The sequence below is a fragment of the Podarcis bocagei genome, assembly GCF_964188305.1.
Source record: "Podarcis bocagei genome assembly, chromosome: 5".
Classification (NCBI taxonomy): Eukaryota; Metazoa; Chordata; class Lepidosauria; order Squamata; family Lacertidae; genus Podarcis; species Podarcis bocagei.
In genome coordinates, this window is record NC_138129.1 from 4,028,958 (window position 1) to 4,050,501 (window position 21,544).

A 21,544-nucleotide genomic window follows, 5' to 3' on the forward strand; every position below is an offset into this window, starting at 1 on the left:
AAGCATCAATGAGAAGCTCTGTACAAAACTAATTTTGAGTGGAGAAGAATGGTCTTCCTTGAACCGGGAAAGGTTGGAAGGAAACACTACCTGAGAGAGGTGGAGGGAGAGACAAGATCTCATCTCATCACAAAGTACACATCTAGCTTATAGGACATCACTAAATGCCACGTCTCTTATAGGATCATAGAATGGAAGGGACCCAGGGGTCATCTAGTCCAACCCCCTGAAATGCAGGCATCTCAGCTCAAGCATCCATGACAGATGGTCATCCAACCTCTGCTTAAAAACCTCCAAGGAAGGAGAGTCCAGCTTCTCTCGTGGGAGTCTGTTCCACTGCCAAACGGCTCTTACTGTCAAAAAAAAAATTCCGAATGTTTCATCGGAATCTTCTTTCCTGCAATTTGAAGCCATGGGTTCGAGTCCTACCCTCCAGAGCTGGAGAAAACAAGCTTGCTCCCTTTTTCACGTGACAGATATTTGATGATGGCTTTCGTTTCTCTTCTCACAGCCTCTTTTCTACGGGACTGCCTCTCCTGGTATGCCCCGCGGAGGACCTTAAGGTCCACAAATGACAACACTTTGGAGGTCCCGAGCCTCAAGGAGGTTAGATTGGTCTCAACTAGGGCCAGGGCCTTTTCAGCACTGGCCCCGACATGGTGGAGCGCTCTGTCACAAGAGACCAGGGCCCTGCGGGACTTGACATCTTTCCACAGGGCCTGCAAGACAGAGCTGTTCCGCCTGGCCTTTGGTTTGGACTCAGTCCGACCCTTATGTTTCCCTCCGCTTATGGTCTTGATTTATCGGCTATTTTAAAACGAGGCTGCATTTAAAATTGCATTTTAGCCTGTATTTTAAATTGGGGGTTTTTTACACCTTTCTTTTTCACTATTATGTGATTTTACTGTGATTTTATTGGTGTTAACCGCCCTGAGTTTCTACTGAAATGAGGCTGCATTTTAATGTTGTATTTTAATCTTGTTTTTAAATTGTATTTTAATCAATTGTTTTTATACCTGGTGTTAGCTGCCCTGAGCCTGGTCTTGGCTGGGGAGGGTATAAATATTATTTTTAAAAAATTATTATTATTATTATTATTATTATTATTATTATTATTATTATTATTATTATTATTATTATTATTTTCCAGGCAAAACATACCCGGTTCCTTCAACTGTTGGGCAAAAAAAATGAGAGGCACAAATACAAGATGGGTGACACCTGGCTTGAGAGCAGTACATGTGAAAAGGATCTAGGAGTCTTGGTTGACCACAAACTTGACATGAGCCAACAGTGTGACGCGGCAGCTAAAAAAGCCAATGCAATTCTGGGCTGCATCAATAGGAGTATAGCATCTAGATCAAGGGAAGTAATAGTGCCACTGTATTCTGCTCTGGTCAGACCTCACCTGGAGTACTGTGTCCAGTTCTGGGCACCACAGTTCAAGAAGGACACTGACAAACTGGAACGTGTCCAGAGGAGGGCAACCAAAATAGAATCCTCCGATCCCAGGGCAGAGAGAGCTAGGCAGGGGCTGGTCTGGCAAGCCTGCTGACTGGCAGCTCAGCAGAAGCCTGAGTGGAGGAGCTTGCAGGGAACTGAGGAGCTGGGCCGGTGTCATAGAATTGCAAAGTTGGAAGGGACACCAAGAGGCATCTAGTCCAACCCCCTTTCAGTGCAGGAATCTCAAATAAATCCCCCCTGACAGATGGTGTGATAAGAATTTTAAGGTCTTAGATATATAATAAATGTACCAACCAAGCACGTACATAGATCAGCACAGGAAGACGGACCTGAAACCATTTTTGATTTCCAAACTGACCAAATGTTATCTCTGCAAGGTCAAAGGAAAATGGAAAAGCCTCCCCATTGTATTTTCCTTCACAAATCCTGTCTTTAGGGTATGTCTGTGTTTGAATAGGGTGAGCCTGTGACCTGGCTCAGGAACTAAGTATTTATCATTACAAAAGACTGGCCAGGCTCCCCAGGGTATCCAATCAAGTAAGCATTAAACAGGTAACCTGTCAGACAGGAGATAAACAACACACTCAGATTTCTGCTGTAGACCGCCCTTTCCATAATGTAGGTATGATGTGTCTGGGGTGGTGGTCTTGGGTTACACCCCTTCTGTGATGTATGTATGATGAATGGAGGGGTGGTCTTGAACTCCAGGGCAGGGAATTTAAAATGTCTATATAAGGGCGGGCACACCTTTGTTCTGGGTTCCTCCTCCTTTCCTGCGGGTGAGGGGAGCACCCTGTTGCAACAGATCAATACAGATCAGGCTTACTAGCTGCTTTGCTTCTCAATATTCTCTGGTTGGGAACCTACGTGAGGACTCTATACGGGCTCTTGGATACTCCAAAAGGGGAAAAGGGCAGATTTTGTTTACAACAATGGCCACCGAACCTCTGCTTAAAAGCCTCCGAGGAAGGAGAGCTCACCACTTCTAGTGGGAGACTGTTCCACTGTCAAACAGTCAGCAATCAAAAAGGCACATACAATATTACTGGTTCCTCTGCTCACCAGACGGGCAAGAAAAGGGAGTTCACCCACCTGGAGCACCCAGAAACAAGGGCCACGGCTCTCCTCCGCTTACCTGCTGCCCCAGGGGTGAACACCTGGAACCCAGGGCATAAGAACATAATAATAGTCTGCTGGATCACGCCAGTGGCTCATCGAGCCCAGCATCCACTGCTCATGTGATGGCCTGGGAATCCGATTCAGAGGGTGAACCGGAGGAATCCCAGCCTGCACAGGAGTCCCTGCTTCCAGGGCCGGCTGAACTGGGGCAGGGCCTTGATTCTGAGGCGCCTGCACCTGTGCCGGATCCTCAGGAGCAGGCACCAGGTGAATCCACTCTGGCTCCAGAGGTGGTTGAGGACTCAGTGTCTACAGGTGAGTCTCCCCCTGGGCCCAGTAACCCTTCAGCCTCTCCTGAACTGCAGAGGCTCAGGGCAGAGAGGCGAAGGGAACTGGTCTCTCCCAGGAGGAGGGCTCGCCTTAAGGCCAGGAGAGGCGGGTCTCCTGGGGGCCGGGACCGCCCCTGGCCTCAGAGAAGATAAAGGCCAGTCAGCCCGGTCCCAGGTTGCGGGAGCAACGTCGTTGTTGAGTACCTGTTCCTGCCTGGACCCAGACCTGACCCTCCAGTGTTCCTGTCCCCGCCTGGCTTCCTGCTTCGGACCTCGCCTCGCTCTTTGTGAACTGTTTCCAGGCTAGTGACCCAGGACCGGACTTTGACTACGCCAACGGTAACCTTCCCCCCGGGACCAGCACAGCTCACAGCGGTTGACCAGATGCCTGCAGGAAACCAGCAAGCAGGATTCGAACGCAAGACCCCTCTCCCTTCTTGCAGTTTCCAGCAACTGGGAGTCAGAAGCATTGTGGTCTCCAACTGTATAGCACAGAGCATACAGAGCAGAATCATCCTGGCTGGGCCTCTCTTCCACAGATTTGCCTAATCTTTTTTTTAAAGCCACCTTTTTAAAAAGCGGGTGGCGCTGTGGGTTAAACCACAGAGCCTAGGGCTTGCCGATCGGAAGGTCGGCGGTTCGAATCCCTGTGATGGGGTGAGCTTCCGTTGCTCAGTCCCTGCTCCTGCCAACCTGGCAGTTCGAAAGCATGCTAGTACAAGTAGATAAATAGGTACCACTCCGGCGGGAAGGTAAATGGCGTTTCCGTGCGCTGCTCTGGTTCGTCACATGACCCGGAAAATGTCTGCAGACAAAACGCCAGCTCCCTCGGCCAGTAAAGCGAGATGAGCGCCACAACCCCCCGAGTCGTCCGCAACTGGACTTAACAGTCAGGGGTCCTTTACCTTTACCTAGTGACCGAAAGTCCACAGGTAGCATTATTATCAATTTAGGATGGGGTGGGAAGTTCGCAGACTATGGAGGACTTGCTCACAAATTTATTGACAGCTGCACAAATCATGATAGCTAGGAAGTGGAAGGGGCAAGCGGAATGTAAAACGGAAGAATGGTATAAAGAGGTGTGAGATATAGCTATTAGTGATAAATTAACATGTGCCATTAACGTAAGACGGGGAATATGCAGGAGAAATTATTTTGAGGAGATATGGAAGGTGTTTGTAGAATTTGTATTGTTCAAACGGAAAGGGGTCAAACCATCGCAAGAGGTGTTGAAATTTTGGCAGGTTGGATAGTTACAATGGAATGGTCTCGGTGGGGAGGTCCACAACTTTATTCCTATTTATTTATGATTATTACTTTGTCAAAAAAAAAAAAAGCAACCACCTAGGCTGAAGGCCGCGGAGGACCTTAATAGCAACACCCTAGAGGTCCCGGGCCCTAAAGAAGTCAGATTAACCTCAACCAGAGCCAGGGCCTTTTCAGCATTGGCCCCGGCCTGGTGGAACGCTCTGTCTCATGAGACCAGGGCCCTGCAGGATCGGATTTCTTTCCACAGGGCCTGTAAGACAGAGTTGTTCCGCCTGGCCTTTGGCTTGGAATCAACTTGATCCACTTCCCTTCTTTCCTTTCTCCTTCTGTGATGGAACTCCTATTTGGGGACTTCCCTGGCTTTTTTTCTGGCCCACGTAGGACCAGTCTGGATAGTTGGCCTTGGTCAAGACTTGACGTTTTCATCCCCCAAAAAGTGTTTTGATTTGAGTACCTACTGAAATGAGGCTGCATTTTAATGTATTTTAATCTTGTTTTTAAGTTGTATTTTAATCAATTGTTTTTATACCGGTGTTAGCCACCCTGAGCCCGGTCTTGGCTGGGGAGGGCAGGGTATAAATAAAATTATTTATTTATTTATCATCATCATCATCATCACTGCCTCCGGTGAGATAGAGTTTTGTAGTTTAACTGTGTGCTGTGCAAAGGAGTCCTTTCGTTTCTCTGCCCCGAATCTTGCAACATTCAGCTTCATTGGACGTCTGCAAGTATTCATGTTGTGAGAGAAGAAGGAAGAAATTCTCAATGCCGTAATCTTATAGAACCCAATGCATAATTTTATAAGCTTCAATCGTGCCACTTCTTTTCAGTAATAAGAGAGTGTCCCCAGGGCCTTAAGACTGCACTGCCCCTTCCCCGTTGCTAGCGCAGGACGTAGCAAGCCAGAATTGTAAGGTTGGAAGGGAACCTGGGGTCATCTAGTCCAACCCTGCAGGAATCTCCCTGCTGCACTCAGAAAAACACAGCCCTCCCCACCCTCCTTTGGAGGACGCAAGGCAAAGGACTGGTACTTGAATCTGTACATTTATTTACATTCAGCCAGGAGTGGCAAGGGGTGGGGGCGCTGGGGGCACATCAAGAGATCACTCAGCCAGACACAACGGGGGGGGGGCAGAAACTGCTTTTTTTTCCATGGGGAGGCACCGTGATAAACTCAAGCTGGAGACCTTCATGGAACTGGGGGAAAGCTTAGTAAATCAGTAGACACAGGATCCGCCCTCCCGCAACTGTCAGAAAATACACGCAATCCCAACCCAGCCTCCAGCCTCAGAACAAAGTTAAAATGGGCAGAAAAACACGCCTTTCTCTCCATTGCTAAATCAGTGGTTCCCAAAGTAGGAGGTAGTGCCCCTCTGGGAAGGACGCAGGTGGCACTGTGGTCTAAACCACGGAGCCTCTTGGGCTTGCCGATCGGAAGGTCGGCAGTTCCAATCCCCGTGACGGGGTGAGCTCCCATTGCTCTGTCTCAGCTCCAGCCAACCTAGCCGTTCGAAAGCATGCCAGTGCAAGTAGATAAATAGGTACCGCTGTGGCGGGAAGGGAAACGGCGTTTCTGTGCGCTCTGGCTTCTGTCACGGTGTCCTGTTGCACCAGAAGCGGCTTAGTCATGCTGGCCACATGACCCGGAAAGCTGTCTGTGGACAAACGTTGGCTCCCTTGGCCTGAAAAGCGAAATGAGCGCCGCAACCCCATAGTCACCTTTGACTGGACTTAACCATCCAGGGGTCCTTTACCTGTTTTCTGGGAGGTGCTAAGAGGCAAAGGCAGCGGGCTGGCACTGGAGGTGTAAGTCTGTCAGACTTTGAGAAGAGATCAAGTTCATGAATTGTGTTGAATTAATTAGACTAAATTAACGGGATTTTGAACAAATGTGCAACTAACTGCGGCTGCTTGGAATTTTATGGTGTTCCTTTGTTGTGTTGTGGGTTTGTGCAGGCTGCTATTCTGAATGGCACTTTTTGTATGGCAGAGGGATGAGTTTAGGGAACCAAGGGGAAAGTGGCCTAGAAAGGTTCGAAAACAACTGTCCCAAATGAGCTTGGAGCATCCTGCGGAGAAAAGAGGGTCAGGATCCTTTGTTATCTGGCAGAGGTGGTGTTGGACCTGATCCCAAGAGAGCTGCTCTTAACTCCCTGGTCAGCCATATGCCTCTTGGGTTGCCAGCAGTGCAGAGGCCAAAATGAGGCAGGGAGAGAGATGGATGGATCCCTTGGCTTAAGAGTAGGGAGTGTGTGACTGGGATTGCGTCATGCTCCAAGTGTATCCCTGCTCCGTCATTGGTGTGATGGCCTGGGACTTGGGCTCAGACTCAGAACCAGAGGAGTCTCAGTTTGCACAGGTTCCCCTGCAGCAGGCACCAGCTGGGCCGAGTCAGGGGCCTGATCCTGCCCTGGCTCCAGATGCGGGGATGACCTCGTTGCCTCCAGCTGGGCCATCACTTACAGCTGCTCCACTACCGGTTGGGTCAGGGGAGGCAGAGGCGGCCTTTGGGTCTAGTAATCCACCGACGTCTCCCGAGCTGCAGAGACTGAGGTCTGAGAAAAGGAGAGACCTGAGTACTTGCAGGAGGAGTGCTCGCCTTCGGGCGAGACAGGGAGGTGAGTCACCGCGGGATTAGGACCGGCTGTTACCCCGACAGAGATGAAAGGCTGTTAGACCCTGCCCCAGGTTGTGGGAGCAACATTGCTGCTTGCTGGAAGCTGCCTGTTACCTTGTGCCTGACCTAGCCTGGTTTCCTGCCTTGTGTCCTGCCTTGGCCCTGTTGGACTGACTCCTCGCGGAATCCTTGGATTCAGGATAGGACCTGAACCGTGTTGCTCGGGTTAACCTCCAGGCCCAGCACAGTTGGGGAAACTTGTCCAATCTCAGACTTTGTCTTCTACATCAGCCTTGTCTAACCTGCTGCCCTCTAGATTAAGGGGTGATATGATAGCCATGTTCAAATATATAAAAGGATGTCACATAGAGGAGGGAGAAAGGTTGTTTTCTGCTGTTCCAGAGAAGCGGACACGGAGCAATGGATCCAAACTACAAGAAAGAAGAATCCACCTAAACATTAGGAAGAACTTCCTGACAGTAAGAGCTGTTTGACAGTGGAATTTGCTGCCAAGGAGTGTGGTGGAGTCTCCTACTTTGGAGGTCTTTAAGCAGAGGCTTGACAACCATATGTCAGGAGTGCTCTGATGGTGTTTCCTGCTTGGCAGGGGGTTGGACTCGATGGCCCTTGTGGTCTCTTCCAACTCTATGATTCTATGATTCTAGATGCTATTGTAGAGAGAGGTTTCCCTGGTGGTCATTTCGCAAGGCAGGAATCTCAACTCGAGATTCCATGGCAGATGGGCATCCAATCTCTGCTTAAAAACCTCCCAGGAAGCAGCGTCCACCCCCTTCCATCACATCGGAAAATATGATGCCGCATGATTCCAAGTCAGACTCACGGGTCCATTCAGCTGAGCATTGCTTACACTGACTCGCAGCAACCCTCCAAGGGCTTCAGGTGGGGCGTTTTCCCAGCCCTACCTGGAAATGCCAGGATTTGAACCTGGGACTGGTGTTCTGCCACTGGGCTACTGCCCTTCCAGCCCCATCCCTAGCCAGCAGACATGCTGGGTGGTGATGTTGGGAGTTGTAGTCCAGAACATCTGGCAGGCGCCACGTTGGGGCAGCCTGTACATGTTACCAGGAGATGGGAGAGACTCCGGGTTTCTCCTTTCGGTGGCAGTCCACACGTCCCCTTGTACCGGTTCCTTCTGGCCTCAGCTTGCCCATCAGGAAAATGGGCTCACGAGTGACCTACCTGGCTCGGCTGCAGGAAAGACAACATGCAGCGAGGATTCCCAAAGCACACCAAGTGATGCAGGAACTCAAAACCACAATCAAACTCTTGTCAACACCCCTGCTTCCCCCACACCCTTCCACGGAGCTACGTTTCCCCGGGTTATTCTGGGTCATTAACCTAACAGGGAGTTGGAGGGAAGTTTAAATAAAAGAGGTTTTGCAAAAACACGCTCGGCTTTGGCCTGCAGTTCCGTTTGAGGCAGTTTCCCGGGATCTACAGGGGAGTGACCCTGGGCTAATGGAGGAGATCTCCGATGTGCGCACGAACACTCAACAGGCACACTTGAAGCACTCCTCTCTGTTGGTGGCCGGCTCTGAAGCAGCCCTTTCAGATGGGCGAGGAGGCGGCCGTGGCGAGGCCAGCCCAGCCCAGATGGTCTTCATTAGTCCATCTCCTTCCCCTCTTCCTTTGGGGGGGTGGGTGGGATGCAAGAGCCTTGCTCTCCCCTTCCCCTTCCACTCCTCCTCGTTCCCCTTCCAGACCCTTCGGCAGCGCAGGAGGGCAAAGAGGTTAGCACAAAGTGGTTTGCACAATGCTGTCTTCTTATTCTCCTCCTCCTCCTCCTCCTCCGGACCAGCTGCCCATCTGGGGATGTTCCTCCTGGAATGCCGGCAGTTTGCTTCCTGCCCGCCCAGAGCCTAGAGGATCTCTGAGTGCGCAGGCCGGAAAAGGCAGTTTCCTGTCCACATTATCAGCTTCCCACAGCCGTCCCTGGCGCAGTGGGGTTCAAGTCCTTGGGGTTGTTTTTGGTGTGTGGTTTTTTTGCTGGGGGGGGGGGGTCTGCAAGGCTGCCCTTGTGGGGACAAGGCATTGCTTGCGCTAGACCATCACGCAGCCTTTCTCAACCTCGGGTCCCCAGATGTTGTTGAACTACAACTCCCATCATCCCTAGCTAGAAAGGCCAGAGCCCAGGGAAGATGGGAGTTGTAGTCCAACAACATCTGGGGACCCGAGGTTGAGAAACACTGCAAACCTCAGCTAACTCCAAGACATAGCTGTCAACTTTTTCTTTTTTTTAATGGAAAGTCCCTTATTCCGAATAGGATTCCTCGCAAGAAAAGGGAAAAGTTGACAGCTATGCTCCAAGATCACGCAGGGGGACAAGGTTTTCCTAAGCAGGGTCGTGAGGTGCAACTTCTGTGCAAAAAGTCAGAGCAGAGATGTCTCGGGGGTGCCAAGGCAGCAAGCGGTATGTGGGTGGCGCAAGCAGATTGGAAGCCGAGAAGCCGTTCTGCAGAAGGAGACGAGCACAGGGTTGGCAGCCTGGCAAAATCCTTATCGCAAAGGTTTGGGATTTCTCAGTCAGGGGTGTGGTGGCGATCCAACACGCCCTGTATGCACAATCTTGGGGGCTTGGGAAGGTGCTCTCCCCAGCACTGTGGGGTCAAGATTTTGGCTCGCTGGGGAAGGTTACAGAACCAGTCTGGGCAGCTGGGGAGAGGATGGTCACAGCGGAGAAACTGCAGTTCAGGCAAGCCGCAGCCATCCCAGAAACCAGTTCCCTTAAAGTTTGCACGGTGGAATCGGAGGCAAAAAACAAGGCGTAGCAAAGGTAAGGAGATGCAGTTGGCTGCAGTGGTTTCGGAAGGTCCCTTGAAAGCAGCGAACGGTCAGACTTTTGTCAGGTGAGGTCCTTAGCAGCAGTCCAAGAGCAGCATGACACCCAGGAAGCCGGGTTTGTGTGGAGCGTGGAGTCCAAGAGGGAGAGGCAGCAGAATAGCCACTAAACAGGAGGACGGTGCTAAAGTCAGACAATACGGAGAGGTAGGGAAGACTGGCTTAGTGGCAACTGCGCGAGAACATGGGGATGCTATCGGAGAGAGCAAATACCCTACACATGGAGAGAGCTTCCCTGCTAAAAAGTTCCAGGCCGGCGTCCACCGGCTTCTCGCCCCCAGCTCTCTGGGAAGGAGCCAGCGCTGGGGCAGGCCCCGATCCTCTTGCCCAAGCAAGTCCCTGAGACGTGGGGCACAACGCAGTTCAAGCTTCCCGTCGGGAGTTCCCCCTGCCCCCTTTCTGTCCACGTGTCGCTCGATTCTGCCCGCTTCCAGCCCCGCCGCTCAGACGCCCAGCGCGGTCAGGGATCCCGCGCTGGTGATCTTCTTGAACCGGTTCGCAGCACAGACGCCGATGAAGTTTTTCTGCGCGGTTGGAAAAGAAAACGCACACAAGAGTGAAAAAAGGGGGGGGGAATAGCATTGAGGCTGGAAAGCTCACATCGCAGGGTCAAATTATAATAAATTAAAAATTAAAATTAAATTAAAACAATGCAAATCAAGGTTGTGATTCTAACTTTTGTTGCAGAATTTCTTCTGTTCCCTATGAGGAAGGGGAAATGGTCTGTGGGAGCCCTGGGTAAGATTCTGGGTTTAGTGTGGTGGATGTGTAAAATAGTAATTCTGGGAAATGATATATAATGAATTGAAAAAAATGTTCAATTTAGCCTTTATCAAAAAACCAGAAGCTTTTCTATTGGGAATAATAGGGGATGAAATACGAAAGTACTTAAAAAGAATGCTTTTTGCCCAGAAGTGGAAGGAAGAGAAAGTCCCAACCAAGGGTGGATAACCAAGATGATGGACTATGTTGAAATGGCAAAGTTGACCGTGGAGATCAGAAACCAAGCTGATAAATTTTTTTAGCAAAATGTGGGAGAAATTTATAGAGTGCCTTAAAGAACACCATAGATATTTAAAAGGTTAACAGGATTGTTATAAGACTTCTAATGTAATGACTAAAGTTTAAAAAAGGATATAAAATGATTTTGAAAAAATGTAATTTTTGATGCAACAGATAAAAATTGGAAACCAGGGTAGGGTGGGGGGTGGGGAGTCCAGGGATTCAAGAAATCTCAGATTTGCAAAAACGGAAAATGGTTTAAATGTATATTGTTTTAAAAAAGGGGGAATTTTTTTTAAAAAAAAATGGGTTCACTGACCACCGATCAAGGTTTGTTTCCAGGGAGGTTAGATGATGTTCAAATATACGAACTATTTGAAGAGCAACTGTAATCCACAAATTACACTAGTAGGACTACAAGAGGTTTTGTAAGGAGAAATGTATGAAGCATTGCAGAGAAAGAATAGAGATATTAGTTATGAATTAAATGTAATTGTGGAAGTAAGAAATGTATATTTAGTGAATAGATTGGAAAGTTTTCAGATATGATTGATGCAAGTAAAAAAAGATATGAAAGCATGTTTAATTACTGTTGAAAATGATATGTTGAAAAACTATATATATATATATATATATATATATATATATATATATATATGATGTTCATCAAAGCAACTCCATTTCCCTTCCTCTTTCCTGGCTGCAAAAAGTCTTATCTTTTTTTTGGGGGGGGAAGCAGGTTTGTTGTGCAAAGCCTCCCACTCAACTAGACTTGTGCAACCTGAATTCCGCTTGCGTGTGATTGAACCCCACCCCAAAACAGTGGGTGGCCCACCAGCAGCCACTGAGCGACCTCCCAGTCTAAGCCCAAAGCTTGTGGGATGACTCACAGGGGAGTGGGAAAATGGCCCAAAACCGCCGTCCCCCCATTTCCGGATACGGTGAGCTCCCTCCCACGACTGGCTGCCCCTTTCCTTTGTGGGGAAGCTCAGGACAGAAATTTACTGTATTTTTCACTCCATAAGACACACTTTTTTCCTGCTATAAAGTACAGTGGTGCCCCGCAAGACTAATGCCTTGCAAGACGAAAAACCCGCTAGACGAAAGGGTTTACCGTTTTTGAGCTGCTTCACAAGACGATTTTCCCTATGGGCTTGCTTTGCAAGACAAAAACGTCTTGCGAGTGTTCTGATTTTTTTCGCTTTCCCCCCCTTTTTCTAAGCCGCTAAGCCGCTAAGCCTTTAATAGCCGCTAAGCCTTTAATAGCGCTAAGCCGCTAATAGGGTTGCTTCGCAAGACGAAAAAACCGCTAGACGAAGAGACTCGCGGAACGGATTAATTTCGTCTTGCGAGGCACCACTGTAAGGGGAAATGTGAGTGCATCTTATGGAGTGAATGGCGCTGCGCAGAGAGGTAGAGCTGCGCAGCGCCCCTTCAGCGAGGCGCCTGTCCTGCGAAGCCAGAGGAGGAACAGAAGGGTCTCCTTCTGTTCCTCCTCCCGCTTCGCTGAAGGGGCGCTGTGCAGCTCTCCCTATCTGCGCAGCACCTCTCCTTCGCAGGAGAGGCTCTGCGCACAGAGGGAGAAGTGCGCAGTGCCCCTTCAGCAATGTGCCTGTCCTAGCTTCTGCCTTAGCCGCGCGCAGCCTCTTCGGGCAAGGGGAGCCTTCATCCCGCTGCCCGAGAGAGGCTACGTGCGGCTATCCTATAAGCCAGGACAGCAAGAGGGATCACTACGCAGCGATCCCGCTTGCTGTCCTGGCTTCTGCCTTATCCCCGCGCATCCTCTTCCGTGCAGGGGGAGCCTTCATCCTGCTGCCCTGAAGAGGCTTGGCGCGGTCGTCCCAGAAGCCAAAACAGCCACATGGTATCCCAGAAGCCAGATCCCTCTTGCTGTTCTGGCTTCTGGGATTCAAAATATTTTTCCCCCTTGTTTTCCTCCCCCCAAAACTAGGTGCGTCTTATCGTCCGGTGCGTCCTATAGCGCGGAAAATACGGTACTAAAGAAGCAAATACCTTCCATCGCCTCTTCATCACGTATTTTCGGAGCAGGACCTGGGATTTCAGCCGCCGGTTGACCCGCTTGGCTTTCTCTCCCAAGTTGTTGAGCCAGGGGTGTTGCAGGCACTGGGCGGCACTCAGGCGTCCGCTGGGGAGGGGGACGGGAGGCAAAGGTTATCGGGGGGTCACCACCTGCAGCTGCTGTATCCCAGACCCCTAGCCCCCCCATCCTGTAACATACAAAACCCTGCAATAAATAGAAAGCGCATCAAACAGAGTCTGCGTTCCAACCTGCCCTGCAGAATTCGCACTCAGCTTATGCTGCCGGTTGGGGAGGAAGTTGTCGACGGCACAGTCAGTGGCCAATTGGTGCCACACACAACCAGTTACTGCAGCTCCCCCCCCCCATGGGGTGTTTTTATCCTGCTGTGTTATTATTGGTTGTTGTTTTTTAACTTTTTAAACAAATACAAATAAATATAAACAACCAACATGACAAAAGAAAAATCCATAATAATAATAATAATAATAATAATAATAATAATAATGGAAAAGGCTAAAAAACTACAAAAAATATCAAAGCACATGGCATAGAACAAAAGGGGGAAGGAGAAGGAAGAAAGAAAGAAAGAAAGGAAAAAGGGAAAGAAAAAAAAGAGGGGGAAAAGGAGAAATGAGCCAAAACACAAGAAGGCTCATCTATTGTACGCTTCCGTCAAGGTCACAACAGATCATTATTCTTATCGATTCTCTCTAGCTGTATTCCATAGAATCCTTCATCTTGGTATCAGGGAACCTTTCCCTATGCGGTATCATTCTAAACATAGCCAGGTCTTTATTGATGAACCCTTATCCCTAGATAATTATTTAAACATCCCCATTCTTCTTTTTAATTTTATCTCTTATTGCATCTGTCAGCTTCGCCAGCTCCAAGCACTCACACAATTTGACTACCCATTCATCTTTAGTGGGTGTGTTGTTATTGTTTAATGGGCATGGCCCCCTTTCAAAAACGTGGTTTGGATATCCCACGTATCACAACTTTCTAGAGCGTGGTGACAGCAACTAGTCTGCAGGGTTGGGGTGCGGTTCATAAAGGGCACGACTCGCAGCACAGCACCTTTAACTGGACCTCCGTCCCAGAGACCCGTAAGCATCTCGACTGGCACCCAAACCCAGCCTCAAGATCTCAGGAGCAGCAAGAAATCCAATATGCAGGGAGCCTTGAGGGAAAACTCAGATATCGCCACCCTTCACCCGCATACCAGACCTCCAATTGGGTTTTTTTTAAAAAAAATACAGACTTTTGGGAAGACGTTGAGAAAGCTACATTCTTCAAATTTATTTCCTTTTCTAATCAAGAATAGCTATCTTCACTATACTATTGTATTTTAATATTTTAATATTCTGTTGGAAGCCGCCCAGAGTGGCTGGAGAAACCCAGCCAGATGGGCGGGGTATAAATAAATTATTATTATTATTATTATTATTATTATTATTATTATTATTATTATTACTAAGGGAGTGTTTCTTCCCCCTCTCAGAACACGAGGACTCGTGAGCATCCAGGGAAGCTGAATGTCGGGGCAGATAAAAAGAAGTCCTTCTTCATGCAATGGAGTGTTAAACTGTGGAACTCCCTGCAACTGGAGACAAGGATGCCTTTAAAAGAGGATAAAGCAAATTCATGGAGGGTTGCCGATGGCAATACTAGTCGTTATGGCCTTTTCTTGCCTCCCCAGCTGGGGGAAGCAATGCTTCTGAATACCAGTTGATGGAAACCCTAGGAGGGCAGAGGGCTTGTGTTCAAATCCTGCCTTCAGATTTCCCACAGGCATCTGGTTGGACACTGTGAGAACAGGAATCTGGACTAGATGAGCCATTGGCCGGATCCTGGACTATGCAGAGTTAGATAAATTAACAGGAAGGATTCGAAACCTGCGGGACCAGAGATTCTCAGAAGACTGGAGTAAATTTACAAACTATTTGAAAAGCAATTGTGATGAACAGATTACGCTAGTAGGATTGCAAGAAGTTTCATAAGGTGAATCATTTGAAATGTTGCAAGAAAGATAATGAGGAGAATTATTAGTTAAGGATAATTAAATGTTTTAAATATTTACATGCTCTGGTTCTCTCCCACTTGGACTACTGCCATGCGCTCTACGTGGGGCTCCTTTGAAGGTGACCCGGAAACTACAAGTAATCCAGAATGCAGCAGCTAGACTGGTGACTGGGAGTGGCTGCCGAGACCACATAACCCTGGTCTTGAAATACCTCCATTGGCTCCTAGGACATTTCCGAGCACAATTCAAAGTGTTGGTGCTGACCTTTAAAGCCCTAAACGGCCTCGGTCCAGTATATCTGAAGGAGCGCCTCCACCCCCATCGTTCTGCCCGTACACTGAGGTCCAGCGCCGAGGGCCTTCTGGCGGTTCCCTCATTGCAAGAGGCAAAGCTACAGGGGAACCAGGCAGAGGGCCTTCTCGGTGGTGGCACCCGCCCTGTGGAACGCCCTCCCAGCAGATGTCAAAGAGAACAGCAACTACCAGACTTTTAGAAGACATCTGAAAGCAGCCCTGTTTAGGGAAGCTTTTAATGTTTGATGTATTACTGCATTTTAATATTTGGTTGGAAACCGCCCAGTGGCTGGGGAAGCCCAGCCAGATGGGTGGGGTATAAATAATAAATTAAATTTTAAAAATATAGAAATTAAGAAATGCATAATAAGCGATAGAGAATGGAAAATCATCAGAGGTGTTGATGGAAGTCTAAAAATATTGTATAAGATGAGCAGTTATGTTGTATGACTGTTGGAACAGATATATTAAAAAATCAATAAAAATGTAATTTTTTAAAAAAAGACATGGGCCTGATCCAGCAATCAGCTCTTTTTAGGTCTTTATGGATGTCCACAACTTCTAGTGTCATGTGAGCGAGAGAAAAAGTCTCTCTATCCCCTTTCTCAGCGCACTGCTTCCTTTTAGAAACCTCTATCGCCTCCCCTCTTTTCCAGAAACGTCCTCTGTCATCACAGCAGAAGCCAGATTCGCTTCTTCAACTGGGATAGCTCAGTTGGTGGAGCATGAGACTCTCAGGGTTGTGGGTTCAAGTCTCACACTGGGCGAAAAGGGGGTTGGACTAGATGACCCCTGTGGTCCCTTCCAGCTCTCTGGTTCCATGATTCGAAAGAGCCTGTGCAATTTTCTACTGGTCTCCCTCCAGCTAGAAAATGTTAAAGGGTGTGGTGCCTCTCCATTTGCTCTCTGGCTGACCTGGAGGTTAATCGGTTCCCACACAGAAAAGAGCAAAGCTTCCCCCCCTTTTGCCCCAAATGGTCCCAGACCTTTTGTTCTTGATAATCAAGTTGGAGACAAAGTCCTTGGCTTCTTCGGAGATGCCCTCAAAAGCTTCCTCATCAAAATACCAGTTGGCTGCCAGGACGTTGTTGAGGGTTTCCGTGTCGTTGTCGCCCAGGAAAGGGGAGAGTCCGCTCAGCCTGAGAACAGGGTGGGGAGACGAGGAGAGAGAGTGTCAATCAAGGCTCGTTAGTGAAGGAAAACTCTCCTGGGGCTCAGAAATTTGGCAAATGCAAGCGACTCCGGGGCCAGGAGCCTGGCTGCTCCAGAACACGCCGTGGCTACGTCAGAGCACAAAAAATCGGCTCGCTGGGCCCATTTCCCTTCCAATCTCTCCCCACCGCAATCGACGCTGTGGGTGTTCTGCTGCAGTTCTGTTTCTGCCAAATATATTGCTGCTGCTGCCCCAGAGGTCAGGACCGCAACTGACGGATTCAAATTACAGCGGCACCTCTGGTTGCGAACGGGATCCGTTCCGGAGGCCTGTTCGCAACCTGAAAAGAACGCAACCTGCGTCTCAGTGGGTCACGATTTGCCGCTTCTGTGCATGCACGTGGCGTCATTTTGCGCGCCTGCGGCAAAACCTGGAAGAAACCTGTTCCGTTACTTCCGGGTCGCCGCGTGACGCAACCTGAAAACGCGCAACCAGAAGCAAACGTAACATGAGGTATGACTGTAGAAGAAAGGAGATTTCAACTAAACATCGGGAAAAACTTTCTGACAGCAAGAGCTGATCGGCAGAGGAGGTTGTGGAATCTCCTTGCTTGGAGGTCCGACTGTCAGGGATGCTTAGATTCCCTCAGGATCCCTCCTTCTGCCTCTTTGTTTTATTATGTCTTTTTGCTTTCTCATTTGGTGCTTTTATGTTTGTGAGGTGCCCTCTGATCTCCAGATGAATAAGGGTATGCAAATTTAATAAATAAAATAAATGACAAATGCGGCAGCTAGACTGGTGACTGGGAGTGGCCGCCGAGACCACATAACACTGGTCCTGAAAGACCTACATTGGCTCCCAGGACATTTCCGAGCACAATTCAAAGTGTTGGTGCTGACCTTTAAAGCCCTAAATGGACTCGGTCCAGTATACCTGAAGGAGCGTCTCCACCTCCATCGTTCTGCCCAGACACTGAGGTTCAGCGCCGAGGGCCTTCTGGCAGTTCCCTCGCTGCAAGAAGCCAAGTTACAGGAAACCAGGCAGAGGGCCTTCTCGGTGGTGGCACCCACCCTGTGGAATGCCCTCCCATGAGGTGTCAAGGAAATAAACGACTACAGTGGTACCTCGTTTTGAGTCTGGGATCCATTCCGGAGCCCCAGATGCTTGACAAAGCGCCGCTCTGCGCACGTGCTTGAGCGGTTTTGCGCTTCTGCACGTGCACGAGCAGCAAACCCGGAAGTAACCTGTTCCGGTACAGTGGTACCTCGGGTTAAGAACTTTTCGTTCTGGAGGTCCGTTCTTAACCTGAAACTGTTCTTAACCTGAGGTTCCACTTTAGCTAATGGGCTTCCCACTGCCGCCACCACACGATTTCTGTTCTCATCCTGAAACAAAGTTCTTAACCTGAGGTACTATTTCTGGGTTAGCGGAGTCTGTAACCTGAAGCGTATGTAACCCGAGGTACCACTGTACTTCCGGGTTTGCTGCTGACGTTCCATGAAATGGACACTAAACGGGGCGGACTCAAACGAGGTACTACTGTTACCTGACTTTTAGAAGACATCTGAAGGCAGCCCTGTTCAGGGAAGTTTTTAATGTTTGATGTCTTATCATGTTTTTAATATTCTATTGTGAGCCACCCAGAGTGGCTGGAGAAATCCAGCCAGATGGGCGGGGTACAAATAGCATTATTATTATTATTATTATTATTATTATTATTATTATTATTATGCCTGATTCCAAAGGCACCCCTTCCCCTCAACTCACAGCATGTAGGTGATCACCCCCATGCTCCACATATCCGTTGTGTAGGAGACTTGTTCGTAGCTCACCACCTCCGGAGACAGGAACTCGGGGGTGCCAAAGTTCACTTTCAGCTTCTCTCTGGGGTTGTATCTGGGAAGGTGAGAGAGAGAGAGAAGAATCTAGCACCAGGATCCTGCTCCCTTCAGAAAGGACTTTGTCCTGTCCCCTCCCCTCGCCCGGTGCCCAGAAGAGGCACACAGCAGGGTCAGGAGTGCGGAAAGGGGAGAGGGGGCTGGGGCAGGCTGGCGATGCTCTGGGCCAGGGGTCCCCAAACTAAGGTCCGTGGGCCGGATAAGGCCTGAGGGACTCGTTTATCCGGCCCGCGGCAACCCCTGCCGCCCGCTGCCGCCGCCCGCTCTTACTGGCGCTGCGCTGCGCAGCTGCCCACTTCCGGGTCGGAGAAGCACCGGAAATAGCTTGTACGCATGCGAAAGCATTATGTGCACATGCGCAAGCATTATTTGCGCATGCACAATTATTATTAGCACATGTGCAAGCATTATTTATGCATGTGCAAGCATTATTTGCGCATGCACACGCGTTATTTCCGGTGCACATCCGGGTCGGAGGAGGCCCCTGCACATGCGCACAAGCTATTTCTGGTGCTCCTCCGACCCGGAAGTGCGCCGGAAATAGCGTGTGCGCACGCGTAGTATGGGCATGCACTCCCTTGCCCTCTGGCCCACCACACGATCGGCACTGGAGACACCGTCCCGATGCGCGGTAAGTTTGCTGACCTCTGCTCTGGGCATTACCTTCGAGCGAGTCCAAAATCAATTATCTTCACCATGTGGCCGGTCGAGGTCACACACAGGATGTTCTCCGGCTGCGGAGGGAGAGAAAAGATAACACCCCCACCCCAAAACACCACCTCCAGTTAGTGACTTTGTGGGTAACCTGCAAATGATCCCCTTGAAATCTGGAAAGGTTTGGGGAAGATGGCAGGAAGGTCTCTCTGCCCCCTGGAGAGCAACTAGATATCTTGTGTCTGGCGCAGCAGAGGAACTGGGCAGACCCACGGCTGTTTCATGCCCATCTCCTTTTTTGGCAGTGGTTACCAAAGTTGGTAGGGACGCAGGTGGTGCTGTGGGTTAAACCACAGAGCCTAGGGCTTGCCGATCAGAAGGTCGGCGGTTCGAATCCCTGCAACGGGGTGAGTTCCCGTTGTTTGGTCCCTGCTCCTGCCAACCTAGCAGTTCGAAAGCACATCAAAGTGCAAGTAGATAAATAGGTACCGCTCCGGCGGGAAGGTAAACGGCGTTTCCGTGCACCAGAAGCGGCTTAGTTCTGCTGGCCACATGACCCGGAAGCTGTACGCTGGCTCCCTCGGCCAGTAAAGTGAGATGAGCGCCGCAACCCCAGAGTCATCCACGACTGGACCTAACAGTCAGGGGTCCTTTACCTTACCAAAGTTGGTAGTAGGAGCCCCTGGGCAGCAGTGGGATTACATGGTGCGGGGGCCGCTAAGAGGCAAGGAGGCAGCAGGGAGTGTATAATTACCGTATTTTTTGCTCCATAAGACTCACTTTTTCCCTCCTAAAAAGTAAGGGGAAATGTGTGTGCATCTTATGGAGCGAATGCAGGCTGCGCAGCTATCCCAGAAGCCAGAACAGCAAGAGGGATTGCTGCTTTCACTGCGCAGCGATCCCGCTTGCTGTTCTGGCTTCTGAGATTCAGAATATTTTTTTTCTTGTTTTCCCCCTTCAAAAACTAGGTGCGTCTTGTGGTCTGGTGTGTCTTATAGTGCGAAAAATACGGTAAATAAATAATTTGTACCCCATCTGACTCTGAAAAGTTGGTATCACTGGATCAGATATATCCATTTTGCTGAATTCAACTAAATAATTTTCATTGGCATTTGAATAAACGTGCCATTAATTGCTGCACTTCTGAATTTTATCTTCCTTAGTGGGTTATGCAAACTTCTACTGAGAGTGATGCTTTTTATAAGGTTGCGTCGGAGTGACTGCAGATGCATTTATGGAAGCAGTGTCCGGGAACCGCTGGTTTGGCCCCAAAGGTCTTGTGCCCCACAATAGCTTTGCCCCTCCTCCTCCTCCTTCTTGAGGGAGGGCAGAGATGTTCTCCTACCTTGAGGTCCAGGTGGAGAACACTCATGTGGTGCATGAAGAGGATCCCGTCACAGATCTGGCGCACAAAGACCATGCAGTCCACCTCTGTCAGCTGGTAATCCTCGTCAATGATCCGCTCAAAGAGCTCGCCGCCCTCCACGCTGCAAGGGCAGGAAAGGGGCTGCCTTAGACCATCAGGTGAACCCCAAACCCCTCAGGGCCACAGCTGTCAACTTACAGATTTGAAAATAAGGGACGAGAAGCCTCGAAAATAAGGGATCAGCAGCCAAAATAAGGGATCAACAATTACTTTGATATAATACATATTTTGTTGCGTGCAAATGGCTTTAGGTACCTATTAGGTCCATAAATTACCATATAGCATATATTCAACACAAAAAACCAGCAACAATTTGTTGTTGACAAAGGACAGCTGGACATAGAAAGGACCCCATTACCTTCAGTAGCTTATTTAAGGGACATCATCAATAAGGGACAGCAGCGAGACATGGCGCTGGGATAAGGGACTGTCCCGCCAAATAAGGGACGCTTGACAGCTATGCTCAGGGCAGTGCATTCTGGGTGCTACTCATGCATGTGGGATTTTCCCAGTGTCCATGTGACATCACCAAAAGGCCATCCCATATCCTCCCACATTTAGGTCACATTTAGGCTGGTCACCACCCCAATGAAACAAATGTCCTGACTGGAAGAATCCGCGACCAGAAAGAGGAGGAATATCAAGAAGATTGGAAGAAATTTAAGGACTATTTGAATAAATATTGTAATATAAATAATTAGAAGTCACTTGAAAGCACCAAATAGGCCTAGGATTAATTTAGGATTTAATTAAGTCAGTTGGATTAAGAACAATAAGAAAAAAGAAAAAGATAGTTAATTGCTGGAAATATTTTTAGTTTAAGAATGATACTAGAAAGCTGTTACATACAGACACAATGAAATTCAGAAGGGAGGGATCTGGGGAAGTCAATTAACAATGTAAATAAAATTGGATTTTTAAGGGATATGGCACTAAATTGTTGTTGTTTTGCTTTTGCTTTTTCAGTACTGTATATTTTTTTGTATGTTTTTTTCCTTCTTTTTATGTTATATTTGTTATAATTGTGGAAAATTTAATTTAAAAAAGAAAGAAAGAAACAAATGTCCTCATTTGAATGAATCAATGCTTTTTCTGCTAAACTTGCGCCAGAGCTCGCTTTTCTCCTCCTCCCTCCGCATTCGTTTTTCCTCGTGTGTCGTGTCTTTTCAAACTGCGGGCCTGAGCGCGGCGACTGCCCGAGGACCGAGAGCCTGCCTCGCAACTCCATGACTCACAACTCCATGAAGAGCATGATGTCCTTCGGAGTCTCGATGGCGTCATATAGCTGGATCAGGTTCCTGTGGTTCAGCTGATTCATCACGTCAATTTCCACCTCGGCCGCTTCCTAGAAGGGCAAAAGCTGGTCACAGTGTGGAACGGAGGCTGGCTAGGGGAGC

At 48.9% G+C, this 21,544-nt stretch overlaps 1 protein-coding gene across 2 annotated transcripts in view; it reads right to left on the reverse strand.

Moving 5' to 3' along the window:
* Positions 1 to 5,206: 5,206 nt before the first annotated feature.
* Positions 5,207 to 21,544, reverse strand: part of MYLK2 (myosin light chain kinase 2) — a 44,419-nt gene continuing 28,081 nt past the window's right edge. For both annotated transcript variants that reach the window (XM_081196255.1, XM_081196254.1), the window contains exons 6-13: positions 21,383 to 21,492; positions 20,067 to 20,208; positions 18,731 to 18,801; positions 17,937 to 18,065; positions 16,003 to 16,155; positions 12,673 to 12,805; positions 6,809 to 10,181; positions 5,207 to 6,141 (exon numbers count right to left, since the gene is read on the reverse strand). In XM_081196255.1, coding sequence (XP_081052381.1) covers positions 10,101 to 10,181; positions 12,673 to 12,805; positions 16,003 to 16,155; positions 17,937 to 18,065; positions 18,731 to 18,801; positions 20,067 to 20,208; positions 21,383 to 21,492 — 819 coding nt within the window. In that variant the 3' untranslated portion in view covers positions 5,207 to 6,141; positions 6,809 to 10,100. The remainder of the gene's footprint in view (positions 6,142 to 6,808; positions 10,182 to 12,672; positions 12,806 to 16,002; positions 16,156 to 17,936; positions 18,066 to 18,730; positions 18,802 to 20,066; positions 20,209 to 21,382; positions 21,493 to 21,544) is intronic.